Source organism: Botrytis sinoallii (assembly GCF_014898435.1).
Source record: "Botrytis sinoallii strain Bc 23 chromosome Unknown BSIN_013, whole genome shotgun sequence".
In the NCBI taxonomy this organism is placed as follows: Eukaryota; Fungi; Ascomycota; class Leotiomycetes; order Helotiales; family Sclerotiniaceae; genus Botrytis; species Botrytis sinoallii.
The window spans coordinates 1,201,403-1,226,933 of NW_024066040.1; the positions used below are offsets into that span (position 1 = coordinate 1,201,403).

General features: G+C 43.1%; 9 protein-coding genes across 9 annotated transcripts; 6 read left to right on the forward strand and 3 right to left on the reverse strand.

Moving 5' to 3' along the window:
* Window positions 1-58: 58 nt before the first annotated feature.
* On the forward strand, window positions 59-895 carry EAF02_007723 (uncharacterized protein; the record flags this gene model as incomplete). The annotated part of the gene is made up of 2 exons (XM_038903771.1): window positions 59-113; window positions 180-895. 2 exons carry the CDS (start codon window positions 59-61, stop codon window positions 893-895), a joined length of 771 nt encoding a protein of 256 aa, XP_038756585.1.
* A 265-nt stretch (window positions 896-1,160) lies between these two features.
* Window positions 1,161-3,491, reverse strand: EAF02_007724 (uncharacterized protein). Its single transcript, XM_038903772.1, has 7 exons — window positions 3,242-3,491; window positions 3,116-3,146; window positions 2,915-3,068; window positions 2,759-2,789; window positions 1,903-2,696; window positions 1,616-1,847; window positions 1,161-1,556 (listed from the first exon to the last, which is right to left on the reverse strand). Exons 1-6 carry the CDS (start codon window positions 3,246-3,248, stop codon window positions 1,617-1,619), a joined length of 1,248 nt encoding a protein of 415 aa, XP_038756586.1. The 5' UTR covers window positions 3,249-3,491; the 3' UTR covers window positions 1,161-1,556; window position 1,616.
* Window positions 3,492-5,203: 1,712 nt separating this feature from the next.
* Window positions 5,204-5,850, reverse strand: EAF02_007725 (uncharacterized protein; the record flags this gene model as incomplete). The annotated part of the gene is made up of 2 exons (XM_038903773.1): window positions 5,204-5,773; window positions 5,809-5,850. The coding sequence occupies 2 exons, from the start codon at window positions 5,848-5,850 to the stop codon at window positions 5,204-5,206; spliced, it is 612 nt and encodes a 203-aa protein (XP_038756587.1).
* Window positions 5,851-7,269: 1,419 nt separating this feature from the next.
* EAF02_007726 (uncharacterized protein) lies at window positions 7,270-8,002 on the forward strand (the record flags this gene model as incomplete). The annotated part of the gene is made up of 2 exons (XM_038903774.1): window positions 7,270-7,296; window positions 7,826-8,002. The coding sequence occupies 2 exons, from the start codon at window positions 7,270-7,272 to the stop codon at window positions 8,000-8,002; spliced, it is 204 nt and encodes a 67-aa protein (XP_038756588.1).
* A 916-nt stretch (window positions 8,003-8,918) lies between these two features.
* Window positions 8,919-11,579, reverse strand: EAF02_007727 (uncharacterized protein). The gene is made up of 3 exons (XM_038903775.1): window positions 11,187-11,579; window positions 11,007-11,062; window positions 8,919-10,938 (listed from the first exon to the last, which is right to left on the reverse strand). Exons 1-3 carry the CDS (start codon window positions 11,195-11,197, stop codon window positions 9,392-9,394), a joined length of 1,614 nt encoding a protein of 537 aa, XP_038756589.1. The 5' UTR covers window positions 11,198-11,579; the 3' UTR covers window positions 8,919-9,391.
* A 3,138-nt stretch (window positions 11,580-14,717) lies between these two features.
* Window positions 14,718-15,434, forward strand: EAF02_007728 (uncharacterized protein; the record flags this gene model as incomplete). Its single annotated transcript, XM_038903776.1, has 3 exons — window positions 14,718-14,810; window positions 14,926-15,290; window positions 15,371-15,434. 3 exons carry the CDS (start codon window positions 14,718-14,720, stop codon window positions 15,432-15,434), a joined length of 522 nt encoding a protein of 173 aa, XP_038756590.1.
* A 726-nt stretch (window positions 15,435-16,160) lies between these two features.
* On the forward strand, window positions 16,161-19,477 carry EAF02_007729 (uncharacterized protein; the record flags this gene model as incomplete). The annotated part of the gene is made up of 2 exons (XM_038903777.1): window positions 16,161-16,423; window positions 16,483-19,477. The coding sequence occupies 2 exons, from the start codon at window positions 16,161-16,163 to the stop codon at window positions 19,475-19,477; spliced, it is 3,258 nt and encodes a 1,085-aa protein (XP_038756591.1).
* Window positions 19,478-21,065: 1,588 nt separating this feature from the next.
* On the forward strand, window positions 21,066-22,094 carry EAF02_007730 (uncharacterized protein; the record flags this gene model as incomplete). Its single annotated transcript, XM_038903778.1, has 3 exons — window positions 21,066-21,423; window positions 21,493-21,543; window positions 21,619-22,094. 3 exons carry the CDS (start codon window positions 21,066-21,068, stop codon window positions 22,092-22,094), a joined length of 885 nt encoding a protein of 294 aa, XP_038756592.1.
* A 419-nt stretch (window positions 22,095-22,513) lies between these two features.
* Window positions 22,514-25,323, forward strand: EAF02_007731 (uncharacterized protein). Its single transcript, XM_038903779.1, has 3 exons — window positions 22,514-22,895; window positions 23,028-24,971; window positions 25,026-25,323. Exons 1-3 carry the CDS (start codon window positions 22,644-22,646, stop codon window positions 25,290-25,292), a joined length of 2,463 nt encoding a protein of 820 aa, XP_038756593.1. The 5' UTR covers window positions 22,514-22,643; the 3' UTR covers window positions 25,293-25,323.
* Window positions 25,324-25,531: the final 208 nt, after the last annotated feature.

A 25,531-nucleotide genomic window follows, 5' to 3' on the forward strand; every position in this document is an offset into this window, starting at 1 on the left:
CTACACTCACCCAATTCCATCTATTCCCCAGTATTCCCACAGAACTGCGCTACAAAATATGGCATCTAGCCATCCTCCCCCGCGTCTTAGAACCCTCCTTAGATTTCCCAATGGTGTGCCCACCAATTTTACTTGTCAAATATGCACACTTACAATCAACTAACACACTCTCCCTCTAGATGAACAAAAAGCGCAATATTCCCGTCGCAGACCACCTCCAGCCCTTTTCTTCACGACCCAAGAAAGTCGTCTCATCTGCCTCGACGAATATATTGTCCAAACAATCCGCAACAAACCTTTCTATATCCATCGCCGTCTTGATACACTTTTTCTCCCAATCAGCAACCGAATTTCCGAAGATCTTTCACGCACCGAGCCCTTCTATGGCTGGCTCATCTCCCAAATTTCCACCCTCGCCCTCGAAATCTCCGTCGATCCAGCATTATTGAACCTCAGACCATCCTCAAAATCTTTCCGTGTCTTACCTCCCAGAGCCGCTATCATTCCATCCCTCGATGGATACATGTGGATGTATTCTCTCACCTCCCCATCCACAATCCTCTACCTCACCTTTCAACTTAGCCCTGCGCGGCCAAGACCTCGCTCAACGCCCCCTCCACAGTCACTATCTTCTCTAGAACCACTATGCTCCCCATCGTCACCGATTGACCAATACTACGCAGATATTAACCAATACGCAGACAGGACCATCATAACAGAATACGAAGAGGATTGCGAGACGAATATGCCATGGTCGAAGCTTCTGCCCAAGCCTAAACTCGTACCAGATCCCATGGCCATTACAAGAAGACAACAGATGGCTTTGAGATTGGAGAGCGAAAGAATGGTCACGAAGAATGTAAGTTATAGGACACACAAGGTGATCCGAGAATGAATGACAGTAATGTTTGTACAAATCATGGAAGTGAAGTCGTGTCGTTCGGATATGAACGATGGGGAAAGGAATGCATTAGGGAAGTAGTACTCGCGCTGCGAGGTGCAGCTAAGGAATCTTGGGCGATGCAGAGCTAGGCAAGTATTTGAGATAAGGAACGAATTATCCATTTTGAATTATCACAAGGATGAGCACATTTTATTGTAGCATCGATCATGCACATTCCAATACACACAATATCATACCATCACACGCGTAAAGTCACATTCCCTTGAAGCCTGAGTGAACTCAATTATAAATCAGTGTACTACCTTTTAATTTGATTCTCTAGAGAAGAAACTTTCTCGCGCTATGAATGAAGAACAAAAAAAATGGTGCAGCTCAAAAACACATGAAGAAGTTGGCACCACTAAAAAGTAAGAAAAAAAGCTTTGTATGATTGATACGACATTTCGAATTCCTCCCCCAAGCAAACAGTCAGCTAGATCAAAGCCCATCCGTTACTTCGAAAGAGTCCACCCAGTCGTTCAATCGCTACCAGAACTTTTCGGAACAACACTTCGCGGCGAAACAAAACACTGGGATTTGTTGTTTTGTTCGAATCTTCTTTTGGATCAAATTCGTGAAGTTCGTGATGTGAACACAAATCGACCGTGATACGCTGTGATATTGGTGATTAGCGTAGGCCCATCATCATGGGAACTAGGGATGATTGCATACCTTAGAAACACTTGCGGTGGACAATGGAAGGTCCAGACTCGTCGTACTCTTGCTTTGAGATCCACATCTGTTGGAAAGTGGACAAAGATGCCAAAATAGAACCACCGATCCAGACGGAGTATTTTCTCTCGGGTGGTGCAATGATCTTGACCTTCATCGATGATGGTGCAAGAGCAGTGATTTCCTTTTGCATACGATCGGAGATACCTGGGTACATAGTAGTTCCACCAGACTGAGAGAAAATGTTAGCATAACCTCCTGTAAATTTCGCAGATGGAAAATCTTACCATAACAATGTTACCATACAAATCCTTACGAACATCAACATCACACTTCATGATGGAGTTGAAGGTAGTAACGTGGATACCACCGCTCTCAAGACCCAAGACAGATGGTTGGAACAAAGCTTCTGGAGCACGGAAACGCTCGTTACCGATGGTAATAACTTGTCCATCAGGAAGTTCGTATGACTTCTCCAAGCTGGAGGATTGACTGGCGGTTTGAATTTCTTGCTCGAAATCAAGGGCAACATAACAGAGCTTCTCCTTGATATCACGGACAATTTCACGCTCGGCAGTGGTGGAGAAAGTGTAACCACGCTCAGCCAAGATCTTCATGAGGTAATCAGTCAAATCACGACCAGCCATATCAACACGAGCAATGGCGTGAGGAAGGGAGAAACCCTCGTAAATTGGAACAACGTGAGTGACTCCATCACCGGAATCGAGAACGATACCGGTGGTACGACCGGAAGCGTAAAGGGAGAGGACGGCTTGAATAGAGACGTAGAATGCAGGGGCGTTGAAGGTCTCAAAGACAATTTGTGTCATCTTTTCTCTGTTGGACTTTGGGTTGATTGGGGCCTCAGTGAGCAAAACTGGGTGCTCCTCTGGTGCTACACGAAGTTCGTTGTAGAAAGTGTGATGCCAGATCTTCTCCATGTCATCCCAGTTGGTGACAACACCGTGCTCAATTGGGTATCTAAGGGTGAGAATACCACGCTTGGATTGCGCTTCATCTCCAACATATGAGTCCTTTTGACCCATACCAATCATAATACTATAATATCCCTTATCAGTTCCTATTCGGGTGACACGAGTTGTGGGGGGAAATGGCGGGGTGTCGTGGAAATGGAATTCTTACCCATGATGACGGGGACGACCGACAATGGAAGCTATATTGCATGTTAGAGATGTTTCAATATCATCGAGATAGTTGTCGATGATTGATTTTGATAGAAATCAAGGTGGTGGGTTGCAGCAGTTGCATGCAAGGATGATCATCTACTTAAGGGAAAACAGCTCTTGGAGCATCGTCACCGGCGAAACCGGCCTTACACATTCCAGAACTACAGAACCTATCAGTCTCATTCTTCTTACTCATAGAGTCTTCGCCGTTGTAGAAGATTTGGGGTTTCTCGGTCGGTTGTTGATTCCTTCCGAGAGCTACCCCTCTGTCTTTCGAGGCTCACGACCATTTTGTTGGATGGTGGGAGCTTACCCATTGTCAATGACGAGGGCTGCGACTTCTTCTGTTGATTGAGAGATGATGTTAGTAGATGCTCATGATAATCATGTAGCTGCGCAAAGGATGTACATGCGATATACATGTCGGAATGAAGCTTACCTTCCATGGTTGATAAATTAAGACGTTAAGTCAAATAAAAGAGGCGTGGAATATGGCGGTGAGTTAATTCTCGTGATAATTAAGATCTCGAGAATGATGGAGTTTTGTATTAAAGTAAGATTCACGAAGTTGTTAATTCGTGGTTGATAAAAAAGAAGATGGTTGAAAGAGAAGAAGGTGTGTTGTTGTTTTGTCAAAAGAATTGGTGATCGTGGTCGTAGTAAATGGGAAAGGACGATGTCACGAAGTTTGAATGTGGGCCGCAACTGCAGGAGGCGAAGCGATCTTATTCGGTATTCGCCGCTTTAAAATAGAATGCTGAAGAAGGATTTGATAGGCAGAAAGGGGAATGAGGGGATGGAGGTATGTGTGAGACTCGGTGGGAGTGAATTTTGGTATCAGGAGAGAGAGGAAAGAAATGGTAAATTAGTCATGAACGGATCTACCTGGGCATTCATGTAATATATATAAATAGCTTCAAATGCTGGCCAGAGAGGGGAACGACAAGATACAATGTAGATTCACAATTAAAAGCAGCATGTAACTATTCCGAATTATTTATGCCCATAAGATAGGTAGGATAGGTAACAGGTGTGAGAAAAATCCAGGTGGCTGTGAATGGGAAGAAGTCGGTGTCGTTGGGGTAGGGACATTGGACAACAACTTCTTTGCTTTCCAAGTTATCCGTTCCTCTATTCGTGTTCTATTCATCCATTCGTGTTCTGTTCATCCATTCGTTGTTCCTCAGGAGCATTCACATTCAGCCAAAGTATCCAATACTGGACTGGGTACTTCGTAGGAAGCTTCTTAATCTTCCCCTTTCCCCCTTTTCCTGTTCCAACCAAGTTGACTCAACCCCCATGCAAGCAGGGTCATTCAAGGTCACACCGACTCTATCCAGGTAGGTAGAAGAGGATGTATATCGTACCAACCCTCCGAACATATAACCTCTCATTCCCGTTCTTGGAAATGATGAGGCTACAATGTTACATGAGATCACCTAGGTCTACGATGACAACTACATCTACACTCAAGTCTCATGTACCACCATCAGACGCGCGTTAGATGTTCAGTCAGATACAATATCTCTTCCATCATTGGTTGATAGCTTCAAGTTCCTTACCATACCATCAGCGAACGAGTCTTACACTCGATTGCCAAGCAGGCATCTCAAGATATCTCCCGTAACGCTGTCTTGACATACGTATATCTGCTCTATGTACTGGTAGAACGAGCAAAGTCTACTTTCCACATCTACCCAAATGTATCCAAATCTCTACTACATCTTGATCAATATCCAGCTACCTAACTCCATCATCCTTCGTAATCGCTTTCCATTTCCTACGTATACGTAGCTATACGAAAGTCCGAAGCAAGACAGCATCCGCCCCCTGAAATAAAAACGGCGAGAGGCAACTTCCCATTGGTGTCGAACCAAGAAATTGCATTGCTGGTCCGAGAGTCAAAGACAAAAAGCCATTTGACGGTTGGAAACACTTGTTCAATACGGTGAGCGACATGTGAGAATCATGCAATAATTGAGGGGCTTGGTGGGGTAAAGCTTCAGATGATTACTTGTCTGCTGGTATCAACCAACTTGCATTTATGCATGAATTCGTTTTATATTGGGGATTCAACGTGTATTGTTGATTAGGTACCTAGTAAGCTTTAAGACTTATTTCAAATAAAGCTTTATATGTTTAATTGTAGATGTAACTTTCATGCATTCTCTATCATAAGTCCTCAGTGAGGTGGCAATCTTATTCAGAAAGTCCTGTTGCAACTTCCCTCCCCCCCTTAACAAGATTGGCAGAATATCAATATCAATGTCCCAGTGTCATTCCCAAATGTCTAATCTACCAAACTCCAAAACTCCATCCCGGTTCATCCATGTGACGTAGTAGCTCTCGCTATAACTCGTATCCCTCAATCGTTTTAACCTTGTTGATATCTCATCCTCACTCATGCTGCATTTGCAGCCTCCTCCCTCAATCCCCCAATCAAGACATCACAGGCATCCATATCTGCCGCATCAATCTTCTCACTACTTCTTCCCAATTTGCCCAGCTCCTCAGTCGCAGCATCCATTCCCTCCTGGAAATTTCTGATCGCACTACTCAAAGCATAAACGGCCTTTCTCCTAACGTCCTTCTCCTCCTTCTCATTGACACACATCTTGACCAAAAGTGGCACACCCCCTTCCTTTAACATAGACTTCTGACTCTTCTCATTATTCTGCACTGCTGTTCCTATGCACCAAGCAGCCATTTTCCTGATTTCTTTTTCCTCATGTCCCAAAAACTCCAATAAAGGTTTCCATAACTCGAGTACCTCGATGTTGTTGGCATTATCGAGGTTCTCAATAAGTTGTTCGAAGTTGTCAAATGCAATAACTTTATCTTCAATGGTGACTTCGGGGTCGTTAGATTGAACGGCCCATATGGAAGCCTTCATGAGGTCGGCGTCACTGGGACCACCAAATAGCACATTCATGGCATCCGCTGGGAGGGCTCTGGTTTGTGGAGGGGTGCGCTAGGATCGGCGGCGGTGGCAGTAGAGTTCTCTACACTCCATTTGAGGAGTTCGTTCATTGCTGGTGGCATGGCCATGATGGCAGATTTCTATATTCTTTCTAGAACTGAATGTTGTGTAAATTCGTATGATCGAAAAATCGAAAATCGGTAGGTGAGATTGCTTTGCGGCCGAAAAGGGTTTATAGGATATTGAACATGAAAATATTTATTTCTCAAAAAAGTGTAGATGAGATCAAGAGAAGGTTGTAATTTTGAGTAAAAACGTATCTAAAAAGTTTTCTTCTCTTGCTTATGAGATGACTAATTAAATTTGTCTATTTATGTCTACTAACTTCGAGATGCTTCCAATCGAGACTTTTTTGGCAGGGCATGAGAGGAGAATTTTGGCGGTGGGAGAATGATGGCTTGCTTATTCATACATTTCCTCCCACCAATAACAGCTTTCTTGACAATCTTGAATTCCAGCCATACAACTGCAGCGCAGCTTTTAGAGTATCGCATGGTTGATAGATCAAGCATCTATTACTAACCTACACGTTTGGTTTTCATGACTTCCCTGCGTACGATCCCTTATTTGGGTACCTGTGAAGTTTGCTCTATTAAACACATATGTGTGAGATCATCTCGACATATTTCCTTGGGCCAGTCTTGAAGAGCTGCTCGAGTCTGATGTGGAAGTCTACATTGCATAAAATAACAGTTACTCGTACAATGAAGGACTCGGGGCGCTCTACTGTTTCAATCAGCATCATTATGTAAAGTTACAATTTGATACATCAGACAAGTGCTGAGAACTCACTGGTCATACATACCTAGTATCCAACCGCAACTCGAGTCTTTGAAGTTGAAGAATCTAAGAACGCCCTCCTAACAGCCTACTCAAGACATGTACGCAATCAGTCATGCGAATCTCACGAGTTTACGTTACTGAATAAGATCAATAAACTGTTTCATAAGCGCATTATTTTCTGGTGGTTTGGTAGTACCGCAGCTTCGACTGCCTTTACTCATGGAACAAGGCAAGCAAAACTTGAACTTGCTTCCTTTCTTTAGGTACTTAAGCTACTGTTCTTCGTTGAGAGTTCTTGATCTATATTTGATCGCTTAGAGTCGTTTGCCAAAAACGCTTTGCCTACAGTAAATCCCATGATGACTCTCACCACGAACGTTTGAATCCGAGACCATCGAAAGACCGGAAATATTCAGATCTCATAAACACAGTCTCCGAGTGTTGTGCTCATAATCGCGGTTTTCACATTTATCGAAATAGAAATTAACAGTGGAGATAAATGGTTTGCTGGTAGTGAGACGACCACTCCGAAGTCATTGATTCCCTTCCCATTTCTCAGTTCATATCTCTCTACACTTTACCTCATATCAAAGAGCATATACCAACAATCTATAATCAAATATATTCACCTTCATACACCTCTTTACAACGCCCTCCTTCCCCTTTACATCTTATCAACTACTCGAGTAACTCCATTCCTCTACATGACTGTCTTCCAGAGTGTTAGCCTGGTGAGCTCCCAATTTAAAATTTAAACCTCATAATACTGCAATTCAGTACTTGTACTCGGCCCAATCCCTTCATTCTAAACTCAGAATCCAAAAGCTTCTTTGTCAATCACCATCTTCTTTCTTATTTCTCCTCTTATCTCGCGGGTTGTTTCTCAAATTCCAAGTCCCAAGTCCCAGGCTTCCTATCCCTCTTCTCTCTTTTCATCCATATTTCTTTTCTAGATTTCACAACTCCATTTACCCAATCCCTCCCCTCACGCTCCTCTCCGCTCCCCCTCCCTCTCCTCCTCCCTCTCTCCTCCTCCCTCCTCCCTCTCCTCTCCCTCTCCCTCTCCCTCTTCCCTCTCTCCCTCTCCCTCTCCCTCTCCCTCTCCCCTCTCCCTCTTCCCTCTCCCTCCTCTACTTCACTCCCCTTCTCCCACACACCCACACCCAATTCCATCACTAACACACCCCAACCACTCTCCACTCCCCACCCTTTCTCTTCCCTTTCTTTCCCCCAGCCCTCAACAACTACAACTCCACCTAGCAACCACCACCCCAGCAAAACAAACCAAACCATCCACATCCACCTCACCCTCCCACCCACCCCCCAAACTCCCAAACTCCCCATTCCAATCCAAGTCCAAGTCCAACAAAGAGAAGAAAAGACAATAAAAATGCACAAAGCCAAAGCCAAAAACAACAAGGAGCAAAGAAAGAGTAAGAGTAAGAAAAAGCAAAAAGCAAAAAATCTCAACCGGCCAATCCAAAGTTTCCTATTCCTTCATGTATTCATTCATTCAATCAAAAAACCTATTCGTGCCTGCCGTCAAAAGAATAGAATAGAATAAGAGTAGAGTACGAGTAAAAAATGAAACACAAAATATACATTAAAATGAAATATATCCAAACAAACCAAACTCTTAGAAAAGCAAAAGCAAAAGTAAGAAGAGCAAGAAAAGGAGAATAAGGATAAGGATAAGGACACGAACGCGTTATAGATGATATCATATTGATGTGATGTGATGTATGAAGATGAAGAAGATGATGAAGAAGAAGATGATGAAGAAGAAGATGATGAAGAAGAAGATGATAATGATAATAATTTGAAGGAGTTTGAGGTGATTTATGAGGATATTATATATCTATCTATTTATCGATATTCTTATCTACTTTCCTACTTTCCTATCTACTACGAGTTTATAAATTTATATATATATATATAGCTAACAACTACACCGTATCTATTTCATCTCTCTCTCCTCTCTCTCCTCTCTCTCTCCTCTCTCCCGCTCCTCTCCTCCTCGACTCCTCTCTCTCCTCTCTCTTCCTCGCTCTCCTCTCTCTCCTCTCTATCCTCCGCTCTATTCCTCCTCTCTATTCCGCCTCGCTATTCCTCCTCTCTATCCCATTTCATTCCCATCATCATCCTCCTCCTCCGCGCATCATCCTCATCACCACCACACTACCCCCTCCCTTCAAGCAGATTCCAGGAATGAATCTACACTATCAAACCCCTGCCATACACTAGATACACACACACACACACCAAACCAAACACAAACACAAAACACAAACAAACACAAACACAAACACAAAACAAAAATCATTCTTTTATAATCAAAAACAATCAAAAAACTATTTCAAACATTCAATAACATGGAAGCGAGCAATAAGTAAGTAAGTAATTGTTATTCATCCCTACGCCATCCACATACATCCATCTCCTACCTACTCTTAACCCCTACCTACACCCCCAACTTTCTACCCTCCAGCACTCATCGCAATCGCATATGAATTTTCGCTCCACATACACACATCCACAAATATACGCTCTAACTACCCCTTTTCTCTCTCTCCCACAAACCCTTCCTCAAACTGTATATTCATAAAGGAAGAAACTAGCTCACGAAACATTACATTTCCACGCAGCCATACATATCATGCCATTGAGACAAGATTGAAAAAAAAAGTGAAAAAAAAAAAAGAATATCTCAAATTTCTTATTATGAATCTCTGAATCTTCATACCAACGCACGCCCAAACGCCTCATGCAATGCGAAAGAATCCCCGAAATGCAACTAACAAACTCAATAGTATGTTGGCATTGGCATTAGATTTCAATTGTCTTCATCGCAGATTCATCATCAGCATGGGTTTCCTTCTCAGAAGTTCCTGATACTAATCCCAATCCTGTAACTTTTTCACCGGCCTTTTCATTTTCTTTGTTCTCGTTAGGCGAATCGGATTCTATAAATGGTTGGTCCGAAGATTTGTTTTCCTCACTTGGTCTTGGGGTTTGAACATCGACAAGTTTCGTAGAGGGAATATCTATGGTGCTGACCTTCATTCCTGATCCGGATCCTTCTTCAGCAACTTGAGCTAAAGGACTAGATTTTCCATAACCAGGACGATTTGGACTTGGAATTGGTGAGGCTCCTGAGAAACGTTGCATAGAACGTCCGCGTGGCTCACCAATTTCGGCAGCTGGGCTTGCGTAAGGAGATCCAGACGGAGATCCTCCATTGCCATTGACGGGTGGCGCCGATCTTCTTCGCACATTCTTGCGACCATACTTCTGATCCATTCTCCATCTTAAAATATCAAAGTAACCAGGTTCAACTTTTCCTGACTTAAATTCCTTCAATTTTAGCTCATTGGTTTCTTCATCCACAAACCATTTGCCACTGCTGAGATCATCTGCGACAGTAGCCAAGAAAGCAGACCACGATCGTGCGACGACATATTTGCAATCGTAGTCCCGACCAAATAGAATAACCTGACCCCATTTACCAGCTGGTCCTGGTGCCAAATCAACTGCCAAGTTGTTTCCACCCCAATCTCGAACGAGTGGGATCCAAGCGGGATGAGCGTAAACCTTTTGAATGGCATTAGGAGGTTGAGAATCCTGGCGGGCCAATAAATCTTGTCTCCAGTAGGGGTTTTGTGCATTTGCAGGTTGCTTCGACGACGAAGATGAGCTACCACCTAATGCCTTGGGTGGAATCGAAGGTCTATAAGAAGAAGATTCTGTAAGATATTCCTGGTTGACCTTTTTCCAGTTTTCCCACTCTTGTACAATTTCCTCACAGTCAAGCAACATGGAGCCAAAGATAATTCCCGTAGGTAGACCACCACGTTCTTGTCCATCGTGAAGTTGCATCGATTCTCGAACTTCCATTGGAAGGGAACAGTCCAATTGATGCTCTAATTCATTCAAATCATTGTTTGTGCATCCCTCGCAGAGTTGATCGAATAATTCTTCGTAGTTGTCCTCGGCCCATCTATCGATTTTCTTCCACGAGTGTCCAACTGGTGGTGGTGGAGGAAGCCCCTCTTGGAAAGCTTGCAATTGAATTTCTCCTGGTGTAACATTCTCAAAATTTTCTTGCGTAGATTGTCGCTGAAGTGTAGATGATCTCATTCCTGGCGAATATGGAGATTGTGGACCTGGACTAGCAGGAGGAGCAAATGGTGAACTTGGGTAAGCATTGCCATTGAGTGCCGATGTAGATTGTCGACCTGAATCTTCAAAATAGGGGGAATTCAAATCTGCGCGTGATTCTGAAGCTGTTGTTGCAACTGATGTTAAAGGTTCGTGTCGACTTTGTGCGAGAGGAACATGTCCGCCAGTTCTATATGGAGAATCATACGACGAGTCTGTTGATTTGATTATTTTGGTTAGAAGAGAGATTAAAGTTTCGCGGGGAGTTTTGGTTTCAACATACGACGATCATAACTGGTCATAGTATGCCAGAAAGACTTAAAGGCAGAGCCCAATGGGCTAAAGGGATCAAAGTTAGCATCATTCGCAGAATTATTAATTCAAGGAAAGCGAATTGGAGGTGATAGATAACCTTGATAACAGAGGATCAAGACAAAAAGGGGAATTTTGAATGATGACTTACTTTCCTGCCATGACTGGCGATTATTCAAGTATTGTTGTAAATACTTATTTAGATGACTGGATGAAACTGTCACAGTTTTGATAGCTGTTGATGAGAAATTTCCCAAAGATATTTGACGTGTGTAGGCGGGGAGGTGGTTATTTGTTTTGATTTGTTTGTTGTTGATCTTGAGAGGTTATGCGCCGTACGGAGAGAGGAGCGAGGAGAGATGATGCTGGAGATTTGGGGTTATTAAGGAGATGGAGATGGAGATGGAGATGGAGTTGACGTTGGAGTTGAGTTGAGTTGAATTGAATTGATAGGTAGGGAGGGAGGGAGGTTGGAAGATTGAGAGACTGGGAGACTGGAAGATTGGAAGACTGGGTGATTGAGTGAGTGGTGGTGAGTGGTGAATAGTAAGTGAGTAAGTAGTAAAGTCGTGAAAAAGATTTATCAAATCGCGGTTTGATTTAATTACTTTTATTGCAACTTATTACACTTATTTCACTTATTGCACTTATTACACTTATTACCCTTCTTACCTAGTACGTACACTACAATCTGCACCTAAAATCTTTGCCCTGAATTTGGTGTATGGTCACTTTACTACTTCCTTCCCTGAAACCCGCCCTTGGTCCTCCTTGGTCCTCCTGGTCTCCTGTCCTGGTCTCCTGGTCTGGGTGGTGAGTGGTAAATGGTAATAAGTGGTAAGTGAGTTTATCAATCAATCCCATCAATCAGTCATCCAATCCCAACGTCAAGAGAGCTGACTAGCTGAAATTTGGGTGGGACCCTTGGGAGAAAATGCCGATAGTGAGCGAGCGCGATAAGTGAAGAAGGAGATTGGAGATGGATGGGAGAGAGAGAAAAAAGGAGAGGAGAGGTGGTGACGAGGCGTTTATTGGTACTGATATGTATGTATGTGTGGATGTATGTACGTATAGATGGACGTATATATGTATGTCTATGTGTGTATGTCTAGACAGGTGTACCTAGGTTGGTATCAAGAATTAAGGAGGACTAGAAGAACCATCGAGGGGATCTAGAAGAAGAGTCGAAGAACTAGAAGAACTAGAAGAGATCTTGTAATGTTGTAATGTCCTTCTCCTTTGTATCTCATGATTATCATCCATTCAACATTTATAGTGAATATTCAAGTATCTATCTAATCCATATATACAAAGCCGGAGCACTCGACCGTAGTAAATCATTCGTTTGAATGGTGGCTTATTTCATGCATGTTTGGGGTATAAATGTATTAAATACTATATATGGAGAAGTAAAATAAATAGATATTTATTATCGTTTTATAATCCAATCTTGTTTGTTATCGTTTCAGCTCAAGTCAAAAGGGGATGATTATAGAAAGAACTTGAACGACCTACCTACCTTCCTGCCGTGCATACAATACTTTGTTCGATGACGACGACGGGAACAAAGGCAAAAAAGAAAAGAGTGCATACAGTCTATAGACAATAGGTATTCGCTATCTGAGATTCGCAGTAGATCAAGATAACGATGTTGGCGATATGATATATCCCATATGCATCAAGTCATGATACAATATGATAACTGCAGATTACTACTCTTATGAGATTGGCTTCATCGCATTGTATCTGATGTCTGAATCGTTCCATCAAAATAGACGGAAACCCAACATTAACTCGAATGGATGATACCTTCAAGTCAAAATACAGTCAGCTAGCCTATATCTGGTATTCGGTATTCTATAATTGAACTTTTGATTCATATCATATGCAACGCTTCGCCACGAGTTTAACACATACATGCAAACGAATCGAGTGCTGCTGAGGATATATATATATTTGGGTAAATACCAATCAATTACATCTCATACCAGGAAATCCTTCACATCCACATTGGTCCAACAGTCTTACCCTCACTCTGCCCCAATCCCCCCCTCCCCAGAATCGATTCTAGATGTCCATTTCATCTTTCCATCAAATTTCGCTTGCATCACTCCCTGAACCCCCTAAATCCTTGAGTATCAATAGGTATGGGGGTTTCCCTTTGAGTCTCCACCGCTAATTCATTCTTTCCCGCTTGCATGACATCTCCGGAAAAGGAAAAGGGGAAGTCGATATAAGTGAACCAGGATTATCATTATCAGAGGGGTAACCTTAACATATCAATCTTATAAATCTCATCACCGTCTGAATATTGTACAGAGTACAGAGTACCGACAGGTGCTTGGCGAATGGTATATCAGCATCCAGATATTTACCCGTCATCGAAAATCAAGAATTCGAGGGATCACAAAACCGTTGATCAATATTAACCTTAACTTCTAGTCATACCATACGTTGCCTGCGCAACAAGAAAAGGGAAAGAAGACTTCTTCAGGGCTGAGAATGTACGACGAAAATACATATTCCTACCAACTGTTGGCGGCGTAGCATCACACGTACACATATTCTCAAGCCTTGGTCCTCACTATCCCTCGCCACACGCTACAAAGATTTACAAAGTATTCATCTCGTTATGTATCTTTCAAAGCTAATTTCATCCCAGGTCAAAATTAACCTCGTGTGGCTTCGTTTCAAATCTTATAACCATACATTAGCTTCCTATAAACCTGCATCTTGCGCTCCCCGTGCAGCGGAACAAGCACAATCAGGCATTTGATATCATCTCATCCAATAATCTATTCGCGATCAATTCCTCTAGCTCCTTAAAAAGCTTGGCGAGTCGACCGCCGAAACGACCGTGGGGTTACACGGGATGATTGGTTCTGGCTGGTGATTATATTGATCGTTAGGAAATAAACTCATTAAGGCGCCAGAAGGCACATGGCGAATTGTTTGGAGGGGAAGTTGGAGAGGGCTGATGAGGCTGGTGGGATAAGTCATGTGGTGATGGCTTTTGATGTCACCGTTGTTTCATGGCGAAAATCGATTTATTGGATGGAGAAGACATTTTCACAATCGAAGGTTTCAAAGCTGTAGGAAAGGAAGATATGTCCTTGATATGCAATGCGGTTATTTAGCTTTTTTCTTGTTAGAGTCAGCATTGGGTATTGAGTTGAATTGGACTCGTCTATCTTTTAGGTGTATTCAACTCAACCTGTAGATACTTTTCCTAAGTAGCAATCATATTCAGGAATCAGAATTTGAGACTCAAGTCAAGTGAACTTTGGATTCGCCACAATATCTCATTATCATTGTCTCAGCATAAATACCCAATATACACAAAACGAGAACGACGACCCCAATCCAAGCATACCTCTAACGTGGCACGTGATGCTCACACTCACACTCTTATTAATGTAAGCGCGCGGCGGTAGCGGGCTTGGCTGAAGCTATCATTGCGCAAGCTTGATTGTGATTCAAACAGCTACCTAGCTAATCATATCGCAACACCAACAACTATATCCATCTACAAATTTGAAACGAGTTGCGCCATCAGTCGAGACATACTGTTCGACAAGAAGTGATTACTGAATTGAGCGCCAAAGGGTAAGTTTAGAGAAGGCGGAGCGAAATTCAAGAAAGCAACGGTCAAGGAGCAGATAATCGGAATCGCAAAGTAATAATGTCGGAAGAACGTCTTTGGAAATTCAGAAAGCCGGAATGGATGAACAGTGCCACGGCGAAGGGTGCTGGTGTTTATGCTGCGGGGGCTCTGGTATGATGGCCTTGCAATCTCATCCGTGGTGTTTTTTATTGCGATTCTACGGAAAGCCCGATAATCTGCGATTGATCTGTGTTTCAAATGTCTCTACTAACACATCTACAAACAGTTCTCTCTCTCATTCTTCATCCTTCTCGATGCGGCTCTTTGGTCCAAGTCGGCCCTCAATGGGTCTGACCCCCCAATTCATATCACATTTATCGATTGGCTCCCACTCATCTTCTCTTCTCTCGGCATGCTCATTATCAACTCAATCGAAAAGTCCCGACTCTCCGCGGACTCTTTCTCTTACAGTGGAAGTGGTGTCGCTTGGAAAGCAAGAGTAGTTCTGTTCTTAGGGTTTGCAAGTTTGGCTGGAGGATTGGCTGGAGGTATTACCGTGTTGGTTTTGAAGTATGTGGTGCCTGGTGCACAATGGCCTACTTTGGGAATGGGTGTTGCAAATGTAGGAGCAAACGCTGGGGTTATGTTGAGGTAAGTTCTACATTTTAGTCTGGTTGGAAGCAAGGGTTTCGTGGCGGGATGATAAGGAGTAGAAGGCTAACATCACTTAGTTCGGTGGTCCTTTGGATCTCGCAAAACATTGAGGACGAGTACTCCTATAACCTCGCTCTTTAAGAGAATCTATCATGTGCGAAGGTTTTGGCATAGATTGATAAGAGGTGTAAGCTTAGAAAATGCGGAACATGATGGTATATGGGTATGAAGAATGAACGGACAAGGAAGGGGCATGATGAAGAATGATCAAATGCTTTTAGAGCATCACTTGTAGTTTAAGGGGCATGGGAATCTGTTAGCGATATAATCTTGAATTTCTATCTGGTGTTAGTGATAACATTCTGACTTTTTGGAGAATATGTGATCATTGCTTCGACGTTCTCGCATGATAGACACTTGATGGATCCAATTGATCTTTCCAATTAACGAGATCTGTCTCCGCATTGAAGACAAATACCGTTTTGTCAACACCTAGATACAGATATGCCATAATGGTTTACAAGCTTCCCATAGGTAGACTTAAGAAAGTATGGGGATTTCCCGAGCTAGAAGTAGCTCTAACGAATCGGCAGCCGAGAAACCCTTCGAAAAAAAATAGCTCATCTTGAAGCTTTATGCACATCATTCATCATTACTCTACTTTTAATTGAATGATTTGTCCTCAATAATATTTTTCTTTTCTACACAAACATAGGTTTTCAATTGATGGCTTCATAATATTTTATCTAGGAATATATCTTTATATTTGATAATTGAAGAACCTAAAATCTGCTGGGAGTGTCCATCCCAATCAAGATCTTATCATTTTAATAAGGGCGAACCAAAGAGCTGCGAGCTCAAACAAAAATGGTGAAGACTGTAGATCCAAAGCCAGCACCTGGCGCCTATGATTCGCTCGCAGCGCAATATGCGAGAGCGAAAGCGCGCAAGGAAGCTCAGGAACAGGCACTTAGAGAGGGAAAGAAACTGGATAAGGATGGGAATATAATACAACCTAAAGTACCCAAAGTACCCAGGAAGAAGGATAAGAAGGATGAGTTGAACGAGGCAAAGAGAGATAAATGGAGAAGGGAGTGGTGGGCAGTTGGAGGATGGTGGGCTTGGCTGGCGTAAGTTTTCTATAAGGCGGGCTGTGGAGGGGCATTGTGCTAATATATTTAATGAATAGAGTTATGCATGCCGTGGGAATCTATTACTTCACAAAGGGCTTCTTACTCACACGACTAGTTTTGGAAGAATCATCTACCTGCGCCGAACCCCCAATTGCGAGAACTGTTGATTATAAAGGAGCCGGTACACCGGAGGGAGGATGTTGGCATCCAAAGACATTCGACAGGGCTGTGGTAGTAATTGTGGATGCGTTACGCTACGATTTCACGGTACCGTTCGCGGGTGACGATTCACAGGCCTTTCACAATGCATTACCATTCTTGTACGAAACTGCGCGCAGAGAACCAAACAAGGCTTTCTTATTGCCTTTTATCGCGGATCCACCTACAACTACATTGCAAAGATTAAAGGGGCTTACAACCGGAACACTTCCTACATTTGTGGATGCGGGTTCGAACTTTGCAGGTACCGCTATTGAAGAGGATAATCTTTTGGGTCAATTGAAGGATGCTGGCAAGAAAATTGTACATCTGGGTGATGATACATGGACCGCGCTGTTTCCTGGATACTTTGAACCAAATATCAGTCGTGCATATGATTCTCTCAATGTTTGGGACTTGCACACGGTTGACAATGGGGTTACAGAACATATTATGCCGTTGCTCGCGAAAGAGAAGAAAGCTGAATGGGACGTTATGTTTGCCCACTACTTGGGTGTGGACCATGCGGGCCACAGATATGGACCAAATCATCCGGCTATGACGAGCAAGTTACAGCAAATGGATATTATGATCCGAGGACTCGTGGAGAAGCTTGATGATGATACTTTATTGGTCATCATGGGCGACCATGGCATGGATGGTAAAGGTGATCATGGTGGAGAGAGCGACGATGAAGTCGAAGCTGCATTGTGGATGTATTCTAAGAAAGGAATATTCGGTCGCACAGATCCAGCTTTTGCATCACCTCCACAAAACGCAAAGACACGACCAGTCAATCAAATCGACTTGGTACCTACACTTGCACTGCTTTTAGGTTTGCCAATTCCTTTCAATAACCTCGGAAAGCCTATCGAAGAAGCTTTTGCAGGCAAGAAAGGTAATGCCTGGGAAAATTTGGCAAATGTGGCTAGAATGACAGCTGCTGGAATCAAGAGATACCAAGCTGCTTACTTTGACGCCAGGGGTATCGATGAGAGCACAATTGATGGTTCTCCATCTGCTCTTTGGTTGTCAGCTGAAAAAATCCAGGGTTCCAAATCAGCTCAAAAGTCTACCGAAGTTTATCATGCATTTTCTGCCTATCAGACAGAGACTTTACGAATTTGTCGAGATCTCTGGGCGCGATTCGATGTTCCTAGTATGATTTTGGGTATTTGCATTCTTGCTGCTAGCGTATTAGCTTTGGTATTGTATGCCAATGGTAATGCTAGTGATGGTAATGAACCTGAATCAGCAGATCTTGACGAAGCTCAAGCCAAATTGGAACTCGAAGCTTATGCAAAGGGCGAGAGAGATATTGGAGATGAGGAAATTAATCCAAACTTACTTTTGTCGATTTCTCTGGCCTCTGCTGTTGGTGCTGCCGTAGGATTGGCTCTCTGGACAATGAAAGCTACCATTTTGGAAGATGTCATCGAGGGACAAGTTATTGAGTTGAGTCTAAATGGTGCTGTCATTGGTGGACTCATTGGAGCTCTCCTGTCATTGATGAATATTGGTAATCCCTTCCCCAAAACATTCTGGGGTTGGATGGCAACTGTCTTCACAATCAGTCAGTCTATTGGCTTTGCATCGAATTCCTATACTATCTGGGAAGACTCCATCTTGTTGTTTTTCATTACAACTTTCGGAGTAGCTGGTGTTGTTTCTTCGCTTAGACAATCGGAAGTACGCAGTCGCACTTTGGGAGTGTATCACTCTCTTGTGTTTATGGGTCTTGCTTGGGTTGCTTCGTACTCCAAGTTGTGCAGAGAAGAACAGATGCCTTACTGTAGATCTACTTACTATGCCTCTGCCACATCGTCAACTTCTGCTCCTTGGCAATTACTCATTCCATTCTTTTTCGCAATCTCCTTACCTGCGTTCATCAGAGCTTACTATGCAACTAGTCTTTCCTATGAAGGGTTTGCGCCAGTCTGGATTGATGGAGCTTTTAGATTCGGGCTCTTCCTCATTGCTATCTTCTGGACTTTAGATGCCGCTGATGATGGAAATTGGTTCCCTGACTTTTATGAAGGTGCCTTGAAAGCTATTCGAGTACCAATTGCTCAGACAGTTCTTGCCATGGTTGTGGGTGCTGGGTCTGTTGCGTTCTATCTTGCACCACCTTGTATTGCTATTGGTACCGTTTCGATCGGTGATCTTTTACCGGCTGGAGCCCCCAAACAACAAGGTACTCGGGTTATGATTCTCGGCTATGGTAATAGTCATGGTGCTCGATACTTCCTTCTTGTTACCAGTGTGCTTCTAGCAGTACTCATGGTTCAGAAGCCTGTGGGATTTGGTGCTCTTTCTCTCATGTCTCTCCAAATTCTTTCTCTAGTAGAGTTCCTCGATCTCAACTCCTTGACCAATTCTCCTATTGGACCAATCATGCTCGCCATCCTCGGCTCCTTCCACTTCTTCAAAACTGGTCACCAAGCTACTCTCTCTTCCATTCAATGGGAATCCGCTTTTATTCCTCTCCACACTATCCGCTACCCTTGGTCTCCATTACTCGTCGCTCTCAATTCATTCGGTCCTCAAATCCTTGCCGCAACCGCAGTTCCCCTCATCGTCTTCTGGAAACAACAACCAAAGAAGAAGGGACTCTTGAAAACAGCCACCGCTGCTTTGGCATGGCATATTCTCTACTATGCAGTCATGGCATTGGCTACTACCATGTGGGCAGGTTGGTTGAGAAGACATCTTATGTTGTATCGCATCTTTAGCCCGAAATTCATGATGGCGGGTGCGGTGCTTGGAGTGGCGGATTTAATTACTTTGACGGTTGTGTTGGTGGGGATTAGGTGGAATGTTGCGGGTGTATTGAATGTTTTTGGTTGGCCTTGAGGGGGAGGTTGGATTGGAGGAGGGGGGTGGATGGGATTAGAAATCTTCAATGTTATTTAGAGATAATGGGAAGAAGGAGGTTTGTAGAGGGGGACATGGGTGTTTTTTGAATAGCATAGCGTTGGTATGGTATGGTATTATGGTTGGGTGTAGGGTCAATGGAAAAATCCATCAGAATTAGAATAATATGTTTGTTTATCGATTTTTGACTTGGTCATCTAATCACTGGATGTGTATTGTAGGAAATTTGTAGGTGTGGAGTGGAGTGGTCCCATGCCGTGTAGTGCGATGCAGTGTATAGCGCAGTTGGAGAATCTCAGATCTGGATGGTTACTGGGTATGTATCTATGGATACCCATGAATATGAATAGAGATGCTATAGTTTGGAGATGCTGATGGAATGATGCTGATGGAATGATGTAGATGTAGATGTATTTGTATATATATATGTATATGGCTGGTTTACATGGCTAGAAGCTACAGGCTATCATTTTGCGTTGGGTGGTTCGGAAGTCTGCTTGTGGAGCTGGGAATAGGTATCTGGTATATGGATGGATGGTTGAAGTAGGTTGAGGTAGGTAGGATTGAATTGGATGGTGAGGGAGTGGCTGGGTGGGTTTGAATGGTGAGGGTGAGAGAGAGTGGGTTTGAGATTAGTGGAAGTACTTAGTGATAATGATAGTAGAGATGTGGATTGAGGGAGAGGAGGGGGAGGGGAAGAGGAAGAGAGGGAATTGCTTTTTATTTCTCTTTTATTATAATGGTGGATATTGCTTGTTATTGTATAGATACCTACCTAGTAGGTATTAATGATTAATGAGGGAAAGAAGTGATGGGATGGGTTGAGATGAGATGAGATGGGTTGAGATGGGATGAGACTAATATCAAAAACCATATATACCAAGCGAGGTAATAGATATTACCTAGATAGATATTCACTTTGTCTTCAATCTTATATCACAATTAATCCTGAGGGATAGGTATTTGATACTGAATACTTATTAATAATAACGCATGTTCATTATTTGAACAAATATTCACTTATTCATGGATTTTCTATTTCAATCGCATCCTTTTTTTCGCGGAATCCCTTGGTAGGTAGATAAAAAGTTGGGAAAAGCTTTTGGGGGATTGAAATTTGAGTGGGAGTACCTACCTAGTATATGAGTTTAAGGTTGAAATTTCTGAAATTTCTGAGATTTATTTTTATTTTATTTGGGGGGTGGGAATGTATAGGAGGAAGATGTTTCTAAGAATTCTTAGATATAGAACTTGATATATTAAGAGATATTTACAAGTTCATTCTTGTAGTGGTGCCCCGTTAGTCTGTACACCCATTGGTGGCGTCAATTGCGAATGTTAAAGGGTCCAATAGATATGCAACATAAAGTTTGGAGGTACGGTATCATGTGATTTGGACCCATTGAAATTTGATCCGAGTTGATACGGCGCGATACGGTTTTGTCGCGAAGAGCCAAGTGTATGGTGTAGCTTCTACATTATTTTATTTTACTTCATAAACAACGATAATTTCCGTGCATTGGATTGGACTTTTCGAGAAAGAATTAAAATTTAAGATTAATTCACAATGTCGGATTTACCAAGAAGAAGACAACGTCCGGATAGTACAAAAATGTGGGAGGAAAGCGAAAGTCGTGGGTCTGCTCGAGACCGAGATGAGATAAATGATCGAGGAGATCGACGCGATGAGAGAAATCGCAATCATGATCGCAGTCGCAGAGATAGAAGCAGGTCGCCGCGCGACTCGAGAGATCATAGACGCAGTTCGTACAGAGATCGAGAGAGGGAACGAGATCGCGGTGGGAGGAGAGATGAATATCGAGATGGGCGAGGGAGTGACAGGAATAGGGATTATCGGGAAAGAAACGAGGAGAGGTCGGATAAGAGAGATGGACATCGAAGAGATGTGCCGGATAGGACTAGAGGTGAGCTTATGCCCAATGCGCTTTCGCAGACGGTGTTTGCGCTGAGAGGTAGATCTAACGTTGAACAAGATGATACTCGACAATCTCGAGGAATTGATGAGGATAGAAATGGGAGAAAAGGTATGTTTTCACCGGATTCAGCGCAGGATGGAACATTTGTACTTGCGATCAGAACACTGTCTAATACGCATCAAGACAATGCGCGATCAGGAGAGAAATCAAATGAACGAACAAGATCTAGGAGTCCGCGGCGCGACGATGAGCGAGATTATAAAGAAGATAGAGGTAGTGAGAAGACACGAAATAGCGAATATATAGACGACGCTCCACAACCTGTCAGCTTCAGTATTGGGGCTAGTCATACAAATACAGCTACAGCTCAAGATCACGATCGGATGGATGTTGATGGTGGAAACAAGAAGGCGTCACGGCATAAGAAGAAAATTGAGGAGGAGGAAGAGGAAGAAGAGGACGATGATATTGTGGTTGAGGATGATGGAATGGCAGCCATGCAGGCCATGATGGGTTTTGGGGGATTCGCAACGACGCAAAATAAACAGGTAGCAGGAAATAATGTTAGTGCTGTGAGGAAGGAAAAGAAGACACAGTATCGTCAATACATGAATCGGGTTGGAGGATTTAATAGACCTCTGAGTCCGAGTAGGGATTAAATGAGGAGCAAAGGAGTGGAAGAATAGATCATGGCAAACAGGCCAGATGAGGGGTTACATATTGAGAGAGAGGGGAAGACTGTGTGAATTCGTAGATTTGTGGATTGAAGATTGGCAGATTGGTAAATTGGTATTAATACATGACCACATGATATCCGGGGAGTTATCAACCTTGTCCATTGGCACTTTTTTGAGCGTTTCCCCATACCAAGATAGTTGAGACTCGAGAGGATAAATACTCAGGAACACTTTCCCGATTACCGGAAACATAATTCATTTATCCGTAACTTTCGGCCCGCGTTTCTATCCGTGCTTTGAACATTTGAACCAATAATCATATGGCATCATGAAGCCTTCCCTGCAGCCTCGCGCCACAGGCTGATCGCAACGCAATCTATCCACAAATTCGCAACGGTGTTCTTTGGATATCACGTCCTATGATTTCTCCCATAAAAGCCTTTTTCCTTTCTTCATCATAAGTTAAGTATCCAGATTGCCAGTTCTGGATCTTCAACTTTTTGTTTTCTTCAATTGGAATTGGGGAAAAAGATGACGCCTGTCACATTGCGGCCCGTCACAGCTCTGGTAGCGGTACTTTCGCTGTTGGGCACTTCGGTCCACGCGGCTGAGAAACAAGATGTGGGAATTGTGACGACGGAGATCGCGCGAGAACAGAATAGTAGTTTGTTATGGGGTGCTTACAAACCGAATTTGTATTTTGGGGTTCGTCCGAGGATTCCTAAGAGTTTTACCGGAGGCTTGATGTGGGCGAAGGTGGATAATTTCGTGATGTGCAACATAGTAAGTTTTGTGTTTTATGGGAGGTTTGGAGGATGGGAGTTTTGGGTTTTGTTTGTTGTTGTAGTGATGAGGAGGAAGATAGAGCAATCATGGCTAATTGGATAATTTATAGACTTTAGACATACTTGCGAGCAAGGTGATGGTATGAGAGGTTATGGATGGGAGGAATTCGATGCTCGCAATGGCGGGAAACAAACTATGTACGATGAGAGCAATGGGATTGATATCAGCACTTTCTTTGTCAAGTCCCCTGGGGGCAAACATGGCGGAAACTGGGCTACGAGAGTGAGGGGTAAAGTTAGGGATGGGTCGCCTGCAGATTTGAAGACGACGATGATTTTCTACGCTTCTCTTGAAGGATTGGGAAGTTTGACGGTTGCGAATGAGCAGGATGATTTGGGGTTTGAGGGAGAAGTCAATTTCAATGGTGATTCGGATGGCTTGGGCGAATATAAGATTACGGTTACTCCTGGTCGGGGCTATCATCCTGCTTCGGATCATCCGTCTTACAAGGAGAAGCCGTTGGATAGAACTTTTGTCCACTCTCTTACACTTGATGAGAAGTTACTTTGGGCTGCCAAGCCTCATTGGTTCGGCAAGTTGAAGGAGCAAATCGATGAATATCTTGGAACTTATGGAGAAGATAATGCTCCTCCTCCATATCAGATTTATACCATCTCACACGCACCAGATGAAGGAAACTTCCATTTGGTTCAAAAGGTCTTCGAGGGAGATTTTGAATTCGATATCATTTTCAACAGTGCCTCGGCGGAGAAGGAGCTTTCTAGTCAAGAAATCTCGAGATTGATTGGCGAAAATAGTGTATCCTTCTACAGCAGATTTATTTCTAACTTCGATCTGCAACCACCTTTTGATATTGAGAGTCTTCAAAGATTCTCGAGTAAAATGTTCTCAAACTTGATTGGTGGTCTTGGATATTTCCATGGAGATTCGGTGGTCGATCGTTCATATGCTGAGGAGTATGAAGAGAGTAACGAGGGCTTTTGGGAAGAAGCCGCAGCAGCAAGGGGACGAAGACAAGAAAAGCTGGAAGGTCCATCTGAACTTTTCACTACCGTTCCATCGCGACCATTCTTCCCTAGAGGATTCCTTTGGGATGAAGGATTCCATCTTCTTCCAATTGCCGACTGGGATATTGATCTTACCCTTGAGGTTGTCAGAAGCTGGTTCAATCTTATGGATGAAGATGGATGGATTGGTAGAGAACAAATTCTTGGTGCTGAAGCTCGCAGCAAGGTTCCTGTTGAATTCCAAACACAATATCCTCATTATGCCAATCCACCCACGCTATTTTTCATCATCGATGCTTTTATTAGCAAGCTTGGTGCACTGAATGGTACTTCGCCAGAAGCAAAGGAGCAACTCAGCCAAGAACCTTCAATCTACTCGGCATATTTGAAGAATCCAGAAGCTGGTCTTCAATATCTTAATGAGCTCTATCCTAAGCTTAAGAAGCACTACTACTGGTTCCGCAAAACTCAAGCCGGAGATTTGAAATCTTATGATCGTGATGCGTTTAGTTCCAAGGAAGGTTATAGATGGAGAGGTCGAACTCCACAACATATTCTTACCAGTGGTCTCGATGATTATCCTCGTCCTCAACCACCTCACCCGGGAGAGCTACATGTTGATTTGATGTCCTGGATGGGTATGATGACCAAATCTCTCAAGAACATTGCTGGTCTCCTCGGTATGGCAGATGATGTTGCCGAGTTAGCTACCATTGAAATAGCTATTCATCACAATATTGATGATTTACATTGGAGCGAAAAGGAAAAATGTTATTGCGATGCTACGATTGATGATTACGAAGAACATCAATTGGTTTGTCACAAGGGATATGTTTCTCTCTTTCCTTTCCTGACAGGTCTCATTGATAAGGATAGTGATAAATTGGGTCACATTCTTAACTTGTTGGGTGATGAAGAGGAATTGTGGAGTGAACATGGTATCAGATCTTTGAGTAAGAGAGATTCATTCTATGGAACAGATGAAAATTACTGGAGAGGTCCTATTTGGATGAATATGAATTTCTTGGCCGTTTCTCAATTACTCGTAAGTTCCCCCTTTCTGATGATTCCTTAGCCGAAAATGCTAATCCTTTCATAGAAATACGCAGAAATTCCTGGCCCCCACCAAGAAAAATCTAAAGATCTCTACACGAAACTTAGATTGAATCTTATCAAGACGGTCTATGATAGTTGGCAGGAAACAGGATTTGCGTGGGAACAATATAATCCTGAAACGGGAGTGGGACAGAGAACTCAACATTTCACTGGGTGGACAAGTTTGGTGGTTAAGATTATGGGGATGCCGGATTTGAGTGGAGGGGCTTTTGAGGCGGAGAAGGGGGGGAAGGTCAAGGATGAATTGTGAGAGGTGGTGGGAGATGGGAGATGGGAGATGGATGAGCAAGGGGGTGAAAGTTTGTGAAATAGAAGAGTGCGCGAGGAAATGAGAAGGGGAATTAAAAGGATTGTGATGTGATGTGATGTGATATGATATGATTTGACATGGGATGAAATGGTGTCATATAATGCAGATGCATACTTATGGTGTTGTATTGTATTATGTATGTATGTATGTATGTATGTATGTATGTATGTATGTATGTA